The 15,801-nt window shown below is 37.6% G+C and overlaps 1 protein-coding gene across 1 annotated transcript in view; it reads right to left on the bottom strand.

Moving 5' to 3' along the window:
* The window catches only part of LOC121632794 (glutamate receptor ionotropic, NMDA 2C-like), a 64,637-nt gene that overhangs the window by 22,492 nt on the left and 26,344 nt on the right, over positions 1 to 15,801 (bottom strand). Inside the window, exons 4-8 of the mRNA XM_041974542.1 lie at positions 10,167 to 10,232; positions 9,320 to 9,508; positions 8,543 to 8,883; positions 6,688 to 6,802; positions 1,555 to 1,766 (exon numbers count right to left, since the gene is read on the bottom strand). Coding sequence (XP_041830476.1) covers positions 1,555 to 1,766; positions 6,688 to 6,802; positions 8,543 to 8,883; positions 9,320 to 9,508; positions 10,167 to 10,232 — 923 coding nt within the window. The remainder of the gene's footprint in view (positions 1 to 1,554; positions 1,767 to 6,687; positions 6,803 to 8,542; positions 8,884 to 9,319; positions 9,509 to 10,166; positions 10,233 to 15,801) is intronic.

The raw sequence follows: 15,801 nt of genomic DNA on the forward strand, positions 1-15,801 counted from the left end.
ACTGTAAACAACTGATTTTATGAATAAGTTTTGTGAACTAAAGAATTGGCTGACTAATTAGGAATTCAGGTATCATTTGTTCATTAAAAATTAATTAACCATGATGAATTTAACAAAGACATCCTTGCTGCAAGTTGTATTAATATAACTGAACTCAACCTGCTGGCACAATCAAAGAAATGTTTTTGTGGGCTTTGACCCTGTTCTGTTTCAGTAACTACCTCAGTACTTTGTACTGAAGCCAATGGTCCTGTTGACCTCTCTTTCACTTGATACTGTTAGTTAAGAAAGTCTTTCATTTACCATTCCTGCTATCACACTTTCTGGAAAATCCAAGGATGTTTTTGGAATTAACTTTCCATATTTAAGACAAATTTGTTTATGCTAAAACAGCTGCCATTGTATTATAGATAGAAGGATGTAACAGCACTTGAGCCCAAAACAAATTACCCAGTAGCGACAAAAAAGCTAATTATATTCCATCATATGGAATGGTCTGGTATGGTCTGGTATGGTATGGTATGGTATCGTTTATTCTGGTATGGTATGGTCTGGTCTGGTCTGGTCTGGTATGGTATTCACTCACTCACTTGTTTTCTGATTTTTCTATGTGATATATATATATATATATATATATATATATATATATATTAGGATGAAATGGTATGACAATAACAGTTGTGCTGAAGATCATTATGATTTCCACACTCACTTCAAAACACACAGATTTCAACATTACTGAAAAATTGCTTTAAGCACTACATGCAGAAAAAAACTACTCCTAACACCTCTCTACCTCCCTCTGGTTGTCTCTAATGCACATGAATGATTTTCCTCACAATTCACAGTTCTGGCTTTACTCCATTACACCTCCTTTTTTCTTTATGACATCATGCAAAGAGTTGATCTGACTGTTTGAATAGTGGCCCCAACACCCATCAGTCACTTGAAGCAACCCTGCTTATAATTCATAACCTTATAAATGGTTGAACAAATAAATTAGTTTATCAGACCAAATCTGTTTTTACTACAGGGTTGTAAACGTGTTTATTTTTATTGTAAAATTGGGTATTTTAAATTGGAGTTTATGGGAATTGACTTAATTTTGGTGCCAGCCTTAAATAACTCTGGTGTTTGGCATTTTCTAACCCTGAAATTAGCTGCTGGAACTCCAGTTTAGAAGAAACTAAAGGGAAGTGTGATGCAATTAAAATCTCCAAAACGAGTCAGCAAAACCTCCTTTGTAAACACAATTATTAAAAATCCTGTTAAACTTTTCGATCATCAGTTAAACCAGTGGCATGTGAGTACTGTAAGACTTGTCCACACAGTCCAGGTTGAGTTGGGTCAAGGTTAGGTGTGAACCAGCAGAACCAGCCAGATTACTTTTTTAAAAAATCTGCATTTAATGTTGCCCTCTTTCTTCTGGCTGCGGCTGACCCCTTTAAGGTTTCTGTGCATGAAAACTGGTGACTTGTTTGTGTGGGACACAGCTAGGCTTGCTTCTACAGTTTTTAGAACAGACTGCAGATGTGTTTGCATTTCTTTGCGTACCTCTCTGTGTAGTTGGACTGACGCCTGCAAGGTACGGTGTTGCGAACACATGTGCCAGTTCCCGGGTCCACATTCTCTACCATGACAAAGGGATGCTCCTCCAGGGTGGCAACAGTCAAGTGACGGTCATCAGACACATGCTCCAGGAAGCTGCCGTACCGTGGCCAGATGGGGTAGCGAACTTGAAGGATGCCCCGAGCGAATGTACCTACCTGAACAGGGAGTGCAGGAGAGAAAGAGCTCATTGGTATCATGAACTTACATGTTTGAATCTGAGCTGTGACCTTCATGTCAACCTTTTTTCTTTTCACCTCTCATTCCCTGCAGGCTAAGATTTTTTTCTTTATTTTTATTTTATCTAAAAAAAAAAAATAAAAAAAAAAAGCCTGTACTGACCTAGAAGAAGAGGACTAAAAGATGAAAGGAGAGCACAATAACACACTAAAGAGACTTTCACATTCTTTGAGCAAGGGAGCACGAAAATAACAAAAACTGAAATAAAGGGCAAACCAACTACATCACATTAATATTTCATCCCAGTATGTGTTGCCTCGGATCCATGTTGACTTTATAGAATAATTATTCAATTTTTTTTCAACTAACAAGCAAATTTAAATGTCATAATCTGTGAATGTGAACCATTCCAGTAATAATTCCTGTTTATTATGAGTTTTTGGGCATGTTAAAAATATTTGCTGCATTTGTGGAGCTTTTTTTAAACAACTGAGAAAATGTTTTTTGTGCTTGATAAAGCTCACTGAACTGAAAATAAATCCATTAACGCAGACTCTGGCAAATAAAATAAGATAATTACTCCAAACAGAACAAAAAGATATCTTTTCTTATGTCAAATGGTGCAACTTCATACTATAATGTCATTATTATACAGTGAATCCTATTAGATGTCAGCACTAAGCTCAATGAAACCCTTTCCAAGAGAACCAGTTTGTCACATCTTGACAACCTAATGAGCCGTATGAGCTTGGCCTGCATTGACTTACTACATCTGAAATGGGCTTACTCATAGATTTAATGAGATCCCCTTTTCATGCAAAATCTTTATTTGTTCTTTAGCTCACTCAAGCAAATGTTTTCCTTTATTGAACATGAATGACCTCCTAAAATGAGTGAACACACGTTATGATACAAGATGGGAATTTGTTTCTACCATTTGTGCGTGACAGAAAAACCAATATTTTACTTCTGAAGAAGCTCCTTCATTCGCTTGCAATTCTGGTACAAACTATATAGCTGACTGGTCACCAAAATCTATAAATAATTTATGATTTCATTTGCAGAAATCTTGGGAGCTACCCATAAAGATGACTTTAGAGCTGCATTTTTCAATAGACTGATGTATTCATTGGGTATCCGTATCAAAGTGGTGGACCAGTATTTAGATTAAAATCGCAATAAAAATGCTTTGTGTTAACATACCAATCAAAAGAATCTGATCCGATCACACTCATTTGGATTAAAACCATAGACTGTATATAAAAGATGGACAGAGCCTCCGTGGCCTCACCCATAGGTTTCTAAAAAGCAAAAGTGAAGCTCGTTGGGCGTTCCCACCGTCGCCATCTTGGTAGTGTCACGAGTGTCATTAGAAAATCCAAAAGCTGAAAGGAGGACTGTGAGCTGAGAGGGGGACTGTGAAGGTGTGGGTGGATGATTGACAACCATCAAACTCTGAGTTGCCTGTAGCTAAGAGCTAACCGAGCTAACCCCTAGCAATGGTAGCAAACCAGCTAATGGAGGTAGGTGGGTTAAAGCTAAGGCACGTTGTTAGATGGCTAAAAACCGCGGTTGTGCTGCACTCTCCTTTCTTTCCGCGGATATTAGATACCTGTCAATCAAAAGGACACGCCCCTAATGCCAAATTTCAAGATTAAATAACATCCAAACAGATTACTTAGAAAAAAAATTCACCCCCCTCACAGTTGTCATGAAAGTAAACTTGACCTATTAATCCTAAAATGGATTTTTGTACCAGCCTTTAAACATGTTTATTTCTGCTGTGAAGTTGGCCTTTTTACCATAGGAGTCTGTGGGAATTTGCTCTGTTCTGGAGCCAGACCCTAGCAGATGAGGGGTGAACTACAGTTTTTTTTGCACTTCCACATAGGCTTCACATTTTACAGGCGGAGGTTACCGCTTGATTAAAACTTCATTCTGATGAGACGGGTTGGTTATGCTGATTGTTGTTCGGATCAGCGCAAATGAAAACACACATTCCAAGTGTCAGGTGGAAATTATCCTTACTGCGTATGTTGTTAAGTCAGCCAATATTCAGTGTAACATATTCCCACACTTTACGTAATGGTCCATGTTGTACTGTTCACTTCACTCTATAAAGAAAAAAAAAAGTTGTATCTAGTGGAAGATGTAGTGGGACCAACCTGAACTGATTAGTATTTGACACAAATACATTGTTTGAGATTTGTAAATCATTTCAAATTATTTAAGGGGGAGAAAAACTGAAATTGCAAAGACAGCAATAAATATGGACAAACAATGGTGTTTGTTTACACTGGAAATACCAGCTTCTACTGCTGGTTATGGAAAGTCAGACAGTGGCACAACTCTCCATTCAAACATGTGATGCATATCAACGCATGTCATGAATGTAATAAATTTTTCAGGTTCAAGTAAACAATTCAGGTCTGATCAGAATCCAATTGAAGAAATTTTCTCATGTAAACATGGCTAATGACGTTTGAATCAGATAGAGGGCTGCTGTAAACATTTCAATTCAATATCTGATCAACAGGAAATGTAACCAAAATGTTTCATCTGGATGTGACGAGTTTCTAAAGGATGGAAACAGAGATACAGCAAAACTAACCTGGTTTGTGACAGACACAGTTCAGGGTAAAACGACTTTTTTTATGGTATATTCACATTCACATGGTATGTCACATTCTACATCAAACTTTCATCCACACTCCTGGTTTACTTGTGAGAGGAAACGGTGACCTCAGCTGTAAAGGTTCACTTCCACTCTGAATCATTAATTTAAAGCAGAGGACGGTCAATAACAAAGTTTGCTGTTTAATTCAAACAAGCAGATGAAAGTGGGTAGAATGAGTCTACATTGTTCTTTACATCTTCTTCTCCATTAACAGAATATGGATGTCAAGAAATTATTCTCATTGTGTTTCGTGGCCTTACTTGGTGTAATTAATTCCAATTATTTAATTTTGCAGTCTATAGAGTGAAATGCACAATTGAGACCAAGACTTTTCCTTGGTGACCTCAATGTTACTATAGTGTGACGTACTTATTGTGGGAGTATGGTGATATTAAATAACTATGTTACTCATAATCAGTCATGTGTTTATATAAATTCAGGTCCCATCATACTTATTGTATAAATACGGCACTTTCTAAGTGTTTCAGAAGTGGAAATAAAAACCTAATGTTTGTTCTTTCTCCTACTTCATGAGTGAAGAGTGGGTCCAGAAATCTAAAACTGGTGCTGTAGATATTTTTATGCTGATTGGCTGTGTGGATTCTGAACCACACTAGTGCTCAAACACAACCACAAAAATCTCTCTCTTGGTCAGAGAGCTTTCCATTAACTTTCTCTTTCACATCACCCAATTATCTGATGCTATTTGATCTATAGTTCATATGAAAATAATCATTATTTCAGCTCTGCAGGTGCAAAAGTAAGGAGCGGAAGAAAAGAGAACAGGAGAGAATCCTGGCAATAAATGTGGACCTAAAATGTCACCCGGCAGCGCCCTTCAGATGATGAAAAGGAACAACATCATGTTAAACTGTCAGATTGTCACAGTGAAGGAGAGAAGCTTGACAAGAGCACCGTGCAGCGCTGTTATAACAGCTGAGATACATGACATGACATGAAGAGGAGGTACAAGTGAACGATCAGAATGTAACGAGACAGGAAAGAAAAGGAAAGAGGGCTCGGAGAACATTTGTACAGAATGTTGTTTTAAAATGTCTTGTTATGTTTGTGTTTTGTCAACATCAATAAGTCATGGGAACACAAAGACATAATATAAATGGAGATGGTGTGAGGCTGTTGCACATGTATGATCCCTATCAGCGCGATTACATGACCATGTTCCTACAAACACAAAGACATACGAGCCTGACATTAAGTGACATTGAAAAAATAGGTTGGTTTTTTCAGGACAGGAATGAATGGGTTTAACTGTAGCTGTGAGATTAGGTTCAGGCCTCTCTGTTATGTCACGGTTTTTCTACATCCCCTCAGGCTTTGATTGGGTGTGTGTGTGTGTGTGCTTGTGTGTGTTAAAGGAGTAAAAAAAAAAAAAAAAAACTCTAGATTGCAGGGCATAGTTTTGAGGAAACAGGGGAAGGATATAGCCTCAGAAAACACAAGGCTGCACAGAAGTGATGTGAAATTCAGTTTACATCCTAATATATTTTACAAGCTTCTTTTCCGTCTAATATTTCTTATTGTAAATATACTTTAAATTAGTTTAAAGATCATAGGAAACTTTTTATTTTCTGTTTCTTTCAGTTTTCATTCTAAATTTGATGTTAAAATATCTGTATATGAAACAATGCAGCTGCTGTATGGATGTTTTACCTGTGTCAGTACTGTATAACATGCCTCTCATTCATAAACCATGATCACAACACGGGTTTAAACAGGTCAGTACAAAATGTTTTTGATGGAGATGTGAGTAGATGAACCATCTGGAGGTGCAAAGTGCACATTCATACTCAAAGAAACATATGGCTCAGGGTGTCTGCACGTCTCATCTTTATATTTGGCCTTTTACATGCTGTAGTTACAATAAAGTGAAGCTCAAATCCAAACTGAAACTGTTCTCTTCAAAAATTATTTTAAAGTTGGAGTTGAAACCAACCTGAGCCCCAAAATATTTATAAAATTTCTTTTTAATTGCCTATAAACTTTTGATTGCAAGTCCACAATGTTCACAGTGCATTTCATGCTTGTCTTCAGGAGACACTGTGTCCTTTGCTGTGTGGTGATATAAAACAGGAAAAAGTTTAGGTTACTGTAAATATATTACTTCCTTGGTTTAATATACAATCTGCTGTCCGAATTTTTGTACACCCACTGTCCACATTATGGTAAATATATGTTATGATTTAGCTCATTATGCTCCATACCTTGTCCCACAGTCTCTCCCGGTCCAAAGCAATAATAACCATAGAAGGGTTGGAGAGGAAGCCTTGGTTGTTGAACGACAGATCTTTCTTTTCCCACGTTACATTCAGCATGTGTCTATGTCAAAGAGAAATAAGTATAAAGTATGCAATCAACGAGCTTGACAGATACTTTCTACACGAGATTCAGCATATTGATTTATGCAAATGCACACACACACAATGATCAGTTCCTAATTAAGACTAAAGCTCCCCCTGGGAGGGTTTAATTTAATGTCAGGGACTGGAAGTAGCTCATTAGGGGAGGATGGCGGCAGGTGATTGGTTGGACGGCAGGATGTTCCTACTGAGTGGTTTCGCTGTCTGTGAAGGTATAAATTCATAATGGACTTGCCTGTGAATAATGAATCCAGACTAATTTGCATTTTAGAACATATGCAAAAGGGGCACACTTTATTTTTTTCTTTACTTCATGTCATGATCTGGTGAGTTCAAAGGTAAAATCTAAAGTTGTGCTGTCTCTAAATGTGTCAGTAACAATCACTCAATTTCGATGAACCATGCTTCTGCTGTGGCATCATTTTCGATTAGATTCATCAACATTCATTTCCTTCCAACTCGCACAAAATTTCATAAAGATCTTTAAAGGATCTCCATCAGCTGCAACAAAAAGCTGCAATTAAACATAATAATACAATAAATATGGTGAATGGAAACTGATCACTGCTTCAGTTAAAGGTAAATAAATTGAAATATGTTAATTCTTGCAGTACCTTTCTAAAGGAATACTTTTATTTACACTAGTTGCTAAGTTATAAAGTATGTAGTAACTTGTTTTGGTCCAGCAGTGTATAAGTAATCATAAGTTTCTGAAATGACCCTTATTAGCATTTCTTATAAAAAGATCGAAGAGTTGATGGTGTCACAGCTGCAGAAGTTGAGGGATCAAATCAGTGAGAGATATTTATTTTATTATTTAGGTTTCATTGCATTAAATTTTGGATTGAAGTTTCTCTTACGTTTTGTTATCACTTGGTGTTTAATTAGACTTAAGGCACCAAAAATAATCAACATTATTGAAGTGTCAACAGAAAGGTACCAAAATTACTTAGGGTTTGAAAAAGATCATAGTCCGAGTTAAAATGGACCTTTATCATTTTTTAAGTTTATACATTTGTGTTGCTGATATCAGTGATGTAAACTAGGACTGAAAAGCATAATTAGCATAACTCTTTAGCTGTGAAAAAAACATTTTGTCAGTTACTCTGAAAATTAAATTAGGTGCTCACTAATTTTGTTAAAAATAAAATTTTGTGCTGCCTTAAAGGTAATTTATTTAAATCTAATCCTAAATTTAAAGGGAAGCATGCATGATGTAGCTTGGCACCTGGCTGTTGACATTTTGGGTTTTGTTGGTGCCAGATGTGACCATGTTTGGATAAACAGGTGGAGCTGGACAGTAATACTTACATTCTCATTTCAACTTAAGGAATTGCGTTATAAATAAACAGAAATCCATCAGAAAAAAAGTGAACCTAGCTAATGCTACTTTAATAACTTGTGGGAAATAATTATAGTGTTTACATTACTGAAAACAAAGTCCATTGAAACCAATAATTTTATGAAGCCACTTTATAAGAGCCCTTTTAAAAAACTTTTACAAAGTCTTTACCTTGGATAGTGAGTGGCAACTTCCATATTTTATGGTCTATAATAACAGATCTTTATTAAAAATCATACACGTTTCTTTTCATAAGCAACATGCAAAAGATAAAAGTCAAAGCCTGCAAATGCAACACAGTGGAAGTACCATATATATTTAAATGTTGGAAAGAAGTGATTTCTCAGGCAGCCTCACCTGAACAGAGTATTGTTGCCCAACTGTTTAGTTGGCTTGTTGCAGTCACCGTATCCTTCAGGAATGAAGCCATAATCCCTCTTGAAACTCTCCGCCCCTTTAGCTACAATGGCAACACCCTCCCTCACCCTCTGCCTTAAGCTTTTTCTCCACTGGTCTGTAATCACACCGATCACACCCACAGGGAAGGTGGCAGGTGGGGGGCTGTCAGGGTTGCCCACGGCCAGGCTGGGGAGGATCCAGATGTAGCCTGGCCCCAAAAGACCCACCTCAGCAGCCTGACGAAACAAGTACTGCGCCTCCTCGTGGGAGCAGTACGTCAGCAGGACCTGGGAGTCCACCTGCAGACAGAGAAGGAAATCTGTTGCTTTAAATTCACAAAACAGAGTTTTGCTGAAGCCAATAACACCAGCTGTTCAAAGTTTAAACTGGGTTACAGTACAACAGAAGTAGGCGTTAACTCATGGGGGGTTTCACAAATACCACATCTACATTTACAGAACTTGAGAAATTCATATGATTGAGAATGTTGATGGTACCAATACATGAGGGGGGACACCAGCAGTTTAGGAGAGGACAATTACTGTGCAACAGACAAAGCAACTGTTAACTGGTTTAAGCACTGATTTTAAGTTATCTTTTTTTTTATTTTTTAAAAATAAGATGACATGCTCTAGAAGCTTTGCTTGTTGCCCCAAAGTTAGTATTATGACAGAAGACCGTTTAAGACCTGAGGAGCTTAATGTGAACTTGAAACAAACTGATATATAATTATACCTGCTGCAGAATGCGTTTGATCTTCAAATCATTAGCCCCAACAGACATTTCCAAGCTTATAATATCCTGTAGATTCCATAGGAAGTAGGATGTGTCTGTGTATGACTGAACTATATCCACAAAGGTGTCGTAGCCGGGCAGCAAGCTGGTGATCACAGCAAACTCGCCCCAGTCATACTCCTCCAAAATCTGAGACAGACACACAGAGAATTAAAGACTTAATAATATTAAGATTAACAAGATTATGAAAAACAGCTATGAAAAATAATCCCACATAAGACATTGTTATGGACTTAGAAAAGTAATTATAGTAATTGAAATTGAGGTCTTGATGAGAATTAAATGAGAATATCAATAATACTCTCAAGACTGTGCTAAACTGAAACCAGCAGCTATGAGCTTCACACACATGAGCCTCCAACTTCAATAAATAAGAGCCGAATGCAGCAAAAGACAAAAATAAATATGAGAACTTTTAATATCATACACCAAATTACCATGAATATGCATGTCAGAATTAAAATTATTATAAAAAAATTAGGGTATCACAGACTTTACTGGGATTATCCCTTTAATTTCTAAACATTTGTGACAATGACGCCATCAAGCCCCGTGAGAATTTGTAGCCTACAGTCCACACCATAAATCCAGATCGTATTAGTTTGTAGAAACTGGGCCAGAACTTCAAATCAGGGATTCCCCCACTGACTCCTGGGTTGCCCCTTAATGGTGTTAACCAGCCAGAGAGGTCCCAGTTGTCAAGCTTGACCATCTAAACCATTTGTTCTTGAAACCTACATTTTCCCTTTATTAAAATGAGGTTTGATTGCTGGTTGCACTTCTTTACCTTGAACATGCAGATGACCTGCTGCTCCAGTGAAGCCCCCATCTGTAAAAATGAGGATCCCTCAGCCTGTAAAGAAAAAGAGAATCTCGTGTAATGACTCATGGGTGGAATAAGTCATTGTCATGGGTGGCAAGTTGGATGACGAAACAGTCCAAAAACTTAGTAAGGATGGATATTTGTAGTTGCATTGATTCAAAATATTGTTAGGACTCGTGAAAATCAATTCTGCATGAATTCTGTGATGCCTTATGTTATTAAACATGCTTCACTTGCAAGGAAAATGGCTCCACCACTGTTGCCTCCAGCATCACAGTGACTATTCACAATTAGCAAACATGCGATAAAGTATAGAACCTGAAACAACGGAAAGAAACTATGCTGCCCCTCTGATGACACAGGTGGGAAAGATATTATCTCTTATCCATGCATTACTAAGTTATCACCATAGAATATCAATGCATGGTAACATGATAGTTAAAGTGTGGCCACATGATAATAAATTTACTGCTCTGTTGCACTCAGGTTATCAGGGAAGTTCTTGTAGATGATATGGTTCTTTTAGTTTCCTTAGATATTCACTGATGCACTGGGGTGGTTCACAGCTGAGTGTGAAACTGTCGGGATGAAAGTCAGCTCCTCTAAGTCAGCCATGGTTCTCAATCCGAAAAGGCTGGAGTACTGATGGTAGGATGGGGTGTGAGGTGGACTGACAGATTGAGTTTTCATCAGCAGTAATGAGGCCGCTTCTTGAGTTTATTGTGGTGAAGAGAGCGCTGAGTCAAAAGGCAAACCTATCGATTTTCTGGTCAGTCTTTGTTCCAACCCTCACCTATGGTTATGCATTCTGGGTAGTGACTGAAAGGATAAAATCATGGATGCAAGCGTCTAAAATAAGCTTCCTTCTGAAAGTGGCTGGGCTTGGACTCAGGAATTGGGTGAAGAGCTTGCACATCCAGAAAGAAGGTCGGAGTAGAGACGCTGCTCCCACATATTGAAAGGAGTCAGGTGATGTGCCTTCTGGTCAGTTCCCCTTGGAGGTTTATCAGGACACACCGCCCACTGGAGGGATTATATATCCGTTTTGAATGAATGAATGAATGAATGAATGAGTGATATTTCAATCTTTGGATGTATTATAATACCCTGTGATTTCTTACAGTTGAGTACAATAATTGAAAATAAAAGATTCAGACTTAATCTGGCTGTGTGCCTGACTAGAAACACATCCAATATGGACAATGTAAACTCATTATTGACATCAAGCAGGAGCTGGAAGTACCTGGGAGACTACATGACTATAGATAGATGCAAAATAAACAAAGGATGTGGTTTATTTTATTCTTTCATCAGTGGGTGACTTATGAGTATTTTGCCACTGTATTCAATTCAATTCAGTTAATTTAATTCAATTCAACTATATTTGTATAGCACCACGTTACAACAACGTTGTCTCAGGGTACTTTACATACAATAAATTTGAGCAAATCTATTGTCCTCCAATCAGTGTTCATGCAAGCCAAATAATAGAAAAAGTAGCCTAGTTAAGGAAAAACCTACAGATTGCATCGAATCAAATCTTTGGTAGATTTCAAACCCCAAGCCCACCTCTAAAACATATGTATAAGCATGTTAGCAAATAGGACAATTATTTTCATTTGATAGAGTGACAAAGCTGACATCCATCTTTCAGTTTCATGTTGTTTGATCTTAGATTAAAAATGTGGCCACTCATGATAATAATGAAGTTGTGGTCACAACTCAATTACTGATTTCCACATCTTATTAACGCATGGTCACAACTTAATCATGTTGTTCCCAAGCGTTAGTAATCCACAACTTAGTAAGATGTGATCAAACAATAAAATGATTAAATGCACTTGCTTTAAAGTAAACATATGAGCATTAACCTTTTCAGGCTTGAGAGAAATTACTGAACTGTCAAACATAAGTTTGCATCCTGTAGTAATAAGGATGCAAATCTCTAGCAGTGTGTTGTGTAAGAAACTGTTTCCATGAATATTTATATCACATCCTGCACCTTTATTGACGCTTTCATTTTACAAGAGAGCTTTGATTCTCCATTTTCAGCCTCACTCCGGTACAAGTGTCTCTGAAGAGCAAATACTCAGTCCTGCTGCTCTCTTTCTGTCAGATGGGGTGGTCCACTGTTGTATGTCGGTGTGTGTTTGCATACATTTGCATACCCACTCACTGCTGTGTGTGTTGACAGCAAAGAGGTTGTTGAACCCATTCAACTGGCTTTCAGACAAAGTAGGCAACAAGAGCAAGAGGAGGAGGAATACTGGACATTGTGGAAGTGTAACAAGGACAGAACAGAGACGAAGATCAATGATGCTCTGTTTCAATTTCAAGCGGGTATTCCTGTCCCAAAGCAGTCAAAAAATTACCTTAAAGTCTCTTGACCTAGTTAAAGATTAACGATATGAGACCAGTGATGAAACAAATGTGTATCAGGAGTAAAACATTTACACAAAGCAATAGTTTAGTGATGTGCAGGTCAAAAGATGGCTGGACATTATTACAAAACTGGGACAGATTTAGTAGAAGAAATGTAGCTCAACTGTAATTGTTTTTTCAACATCTGTGTTTACAATGAAAAGCAGTTCCTAACTACAGGTTTAAACTCATAAATCCTGTCTACATGCATTAATTTGGTCATTCGTGTAATAAAGTTCAAATACATGCTGTGCTGACAAAAGCTTTAAAGTCCTTGTGTATCAGGGTTTTTATAAAATATATTTAGTTATTTTTTCTCTTCATTCCACAGATGTTGTTTTTTCGGCCATTAAATCAGCCTTTAAAATGAAACCATCCGTTCATCTTCGAAGTAATTAGGACTATTACAGAAATTTCTTAAAGTCTTTCCATTCGCAGCTTGTTAATGCAGCTAAGGACAGCTTCCATCAAAACAGCTAGTTCCCCTGTTAAACATTAATAAATAAATTAGTTAAATCAAATGATCATGCAGTTAAAATTGATTGTTCATACAGTCTGCCTGGGCATGTGCGTTAGGTAGTCTGTTTAAAAACTATTGTATTTGGTGACTTACTTACTGCATAAATATATATTTCATGAAAAAGGGTGCAGGACAAGAATGTATGTATGTCATTCAACTTTTGGCATGCAGTTGAGCTGAGGCTGCCTTGTCATTGATTGGTTAAGATATTTTAGATCCTAGGTCAATCAATGTAGTTTAAAATTATTTTTTATCAAATGGGATTGAGTCTCAACAGCTGTCACTGAAAATCCCACCTCTGATGTCCAAACGCACAAGCATGAATGTCATGACGCTAAGTGGATGGTGAGCGACAAACTGATGCAAGCAGAAGAACCTGAGGAGAGGATGACAGCTTTGGTGAATATTTTAAAAAATAGGTATTTTCTTTAGAAAAAAAATCCAAATGGCCTTAACTTGGGAAAAAAAAGGATAAAAAGCTTGGCCCAGGCCAATCCGATTTAAAATTCCAGTAGGCTACTGACCAAAGACAAAGTTACACCTGGAGCTTCAACCACTCATGTTATGAAAAACCAAGTTGCCATTAATTACTTTCCCTGCTTGTTACTGAGATGACTGGCTTTAATCACAGTCAGAGAAACATTAAGAGAGGAGAGTAAAACCTGTGTTCATGTAGTGCTTGTTTTTATTTTTTGCAGGACTTCGAAGTGCTGTGTATGTTCAACCCTTGCCACACATACAGTACAGAAAAGAAACTGTGTGAATAAAAAGTAGTTTGCAAAGGCTGACATTTTTTTTCACTAACTCACACATAATAAATTAATAAAAAATGCCTCTCATTAAACATAAAAATAAAAAATAAAAATATACCAATGTTTACTAAAACTAATACATACACAATACACACAACTGATGGCGGAAGGTGTTGGCTAAAACTAAAACCTCCGATACAAACTGAAGACAGCAATGTACAATGGGAACTTGAAATAAAATGGGACACACGTATGTGTGAGAAGTCATGTATGAAAGGAAGGCAGAAAGGAAAAGAAAAGAACAGATAGGGTTAAACCATCAGGTACCACTTGGGGCCAAATCTCAGATCTTTTTAGTCTGTTCTTGTCTCCGAGGTGACTACCTGTCATCTCTTCCTTCTGTTGATCTTTCCTCTCCCACAGTTCAGAGCCTTCGCAAAGCCCAAGAGAGCTCCGCAGCTTGAGGACTACCACAAGAATATCACAGCTAGACTCTTCCTCACTCAGATTTACCAGTTTTATCTCTGTCTGAGCTTGTTTGAGGCTCACCTCCAGAGCTGAAGTGCCATCAGACCACTGGCTGAGCTGTGCACCAAAATAACTGTAAAAATAGCAGTACACAGCCATGCCAGTGTACTTATTAAACAAAAAATGGTTAAGAGATTGGCAGTCCTGGTTAACATATATTGCTCCACTCCAGCTGATGTGCCAGAGAATTGCTGAGGTTCATCATTTTATTGGCCATTAAAATCCAATTAATTGTGCTTCAGATATTAAACAAACTTTTAATGCAGTGAACCCTTTGGTGCAGTCAGCATTTTATCGCTATCTAATTAAAGTCTAAATCAAACATACAGCAGGACCTTCACTGTCTTCTCCATTGTGAACTACAACAAAGTGACCTTCTTTTCTATGTCTAAATCTCATAGTAATATACCACATGAAGAGACAGAGTTCACCCTCCTCTAGTCTTATCTGCCTCCACCCAGCCATCTTGTTCCCACCACCTTGGCAGTGCAGCTGTCATACACATGCGTAATTAGCAGTCTTTCTGCAGGAGCGTATGGTAATGTGACAGGAAGATGGTGGACATGGTGGCTGCACACGCACTCCTCTCTTCCCGTGGGGGGAAGCTTTGTGCCTTACTTCCCCTTCAGCAGAAAGACTGGCGTCGGTCAACCATTTGGAGCCAAAAATATCTCATATGCAGATGTCTTTTTACAATCTCTTCCTAAACACTTGCATCAATGTAGACATTATTTTTCTTTTATTTTTGTTGTTGTTGTTGTTTTGTTGTTTTTTTGCTTTGTTCTTGAAGATCCTTCACCTTCTCTTTCTTCTGGCTTCTTTCGTTCTGTTCAGGTGTGGGGAGTTAGGGTAGTAACTCAGTCATCTGTGCATTGTTTACCTGCCTGACCAAAACTGTTTTCTTCAGCCTGATGATGTAAACGCTCTGATCATGTAACATCAACCTGTCTAGGGACTGCCTCACACAAAACATATTTCTCTTTAGCTCTTTGACAATAAAAGGCTCTAAAACATTTTGCAATGATGAATTTGAATGTAAAAAAATGTTTTGCTCTGCTAAATATCCGTAGTACCTTACGTGTCATCACGGGCGATGTCGTGTGTCAGCACATGCTACGTCGAGCATTGATTAGCTGTGGAGCCATATATGCTGATGCTGTGTGCAGGAGCTCTATCATGAAAGTGATGAGGAAGTAACTTCGTCATGTAATGAAGGGATCATATTTGTGGAAGTATTGATTGTACATCTTACTAAGGGCTAAATTATCATTTAAATACAAACATTATCATACACCTGGCAACAATGGTACACAATGCATTACTAAAATTGTACAATGTTTTAACAATACACATATTGGAGGGGCTCCAAATAATTAAA

This window comes from Melanotaenia boesemani, chromosome 21, assembly GCF_017639745.1.
Source record: "Melanotaenia boesemani isolate fMelBoe1 chromosome 21, fMelBoe1.pri, whole genome shotgun sequence".
NCBI classification, from domain to species: domain Eukaryota; kingdom Metazoa; phylum Chordata; class Actinopteri; order Atheriniformes; family Melanotaeniidae; genus Melanotaenia; species Melanotaenia boesemani.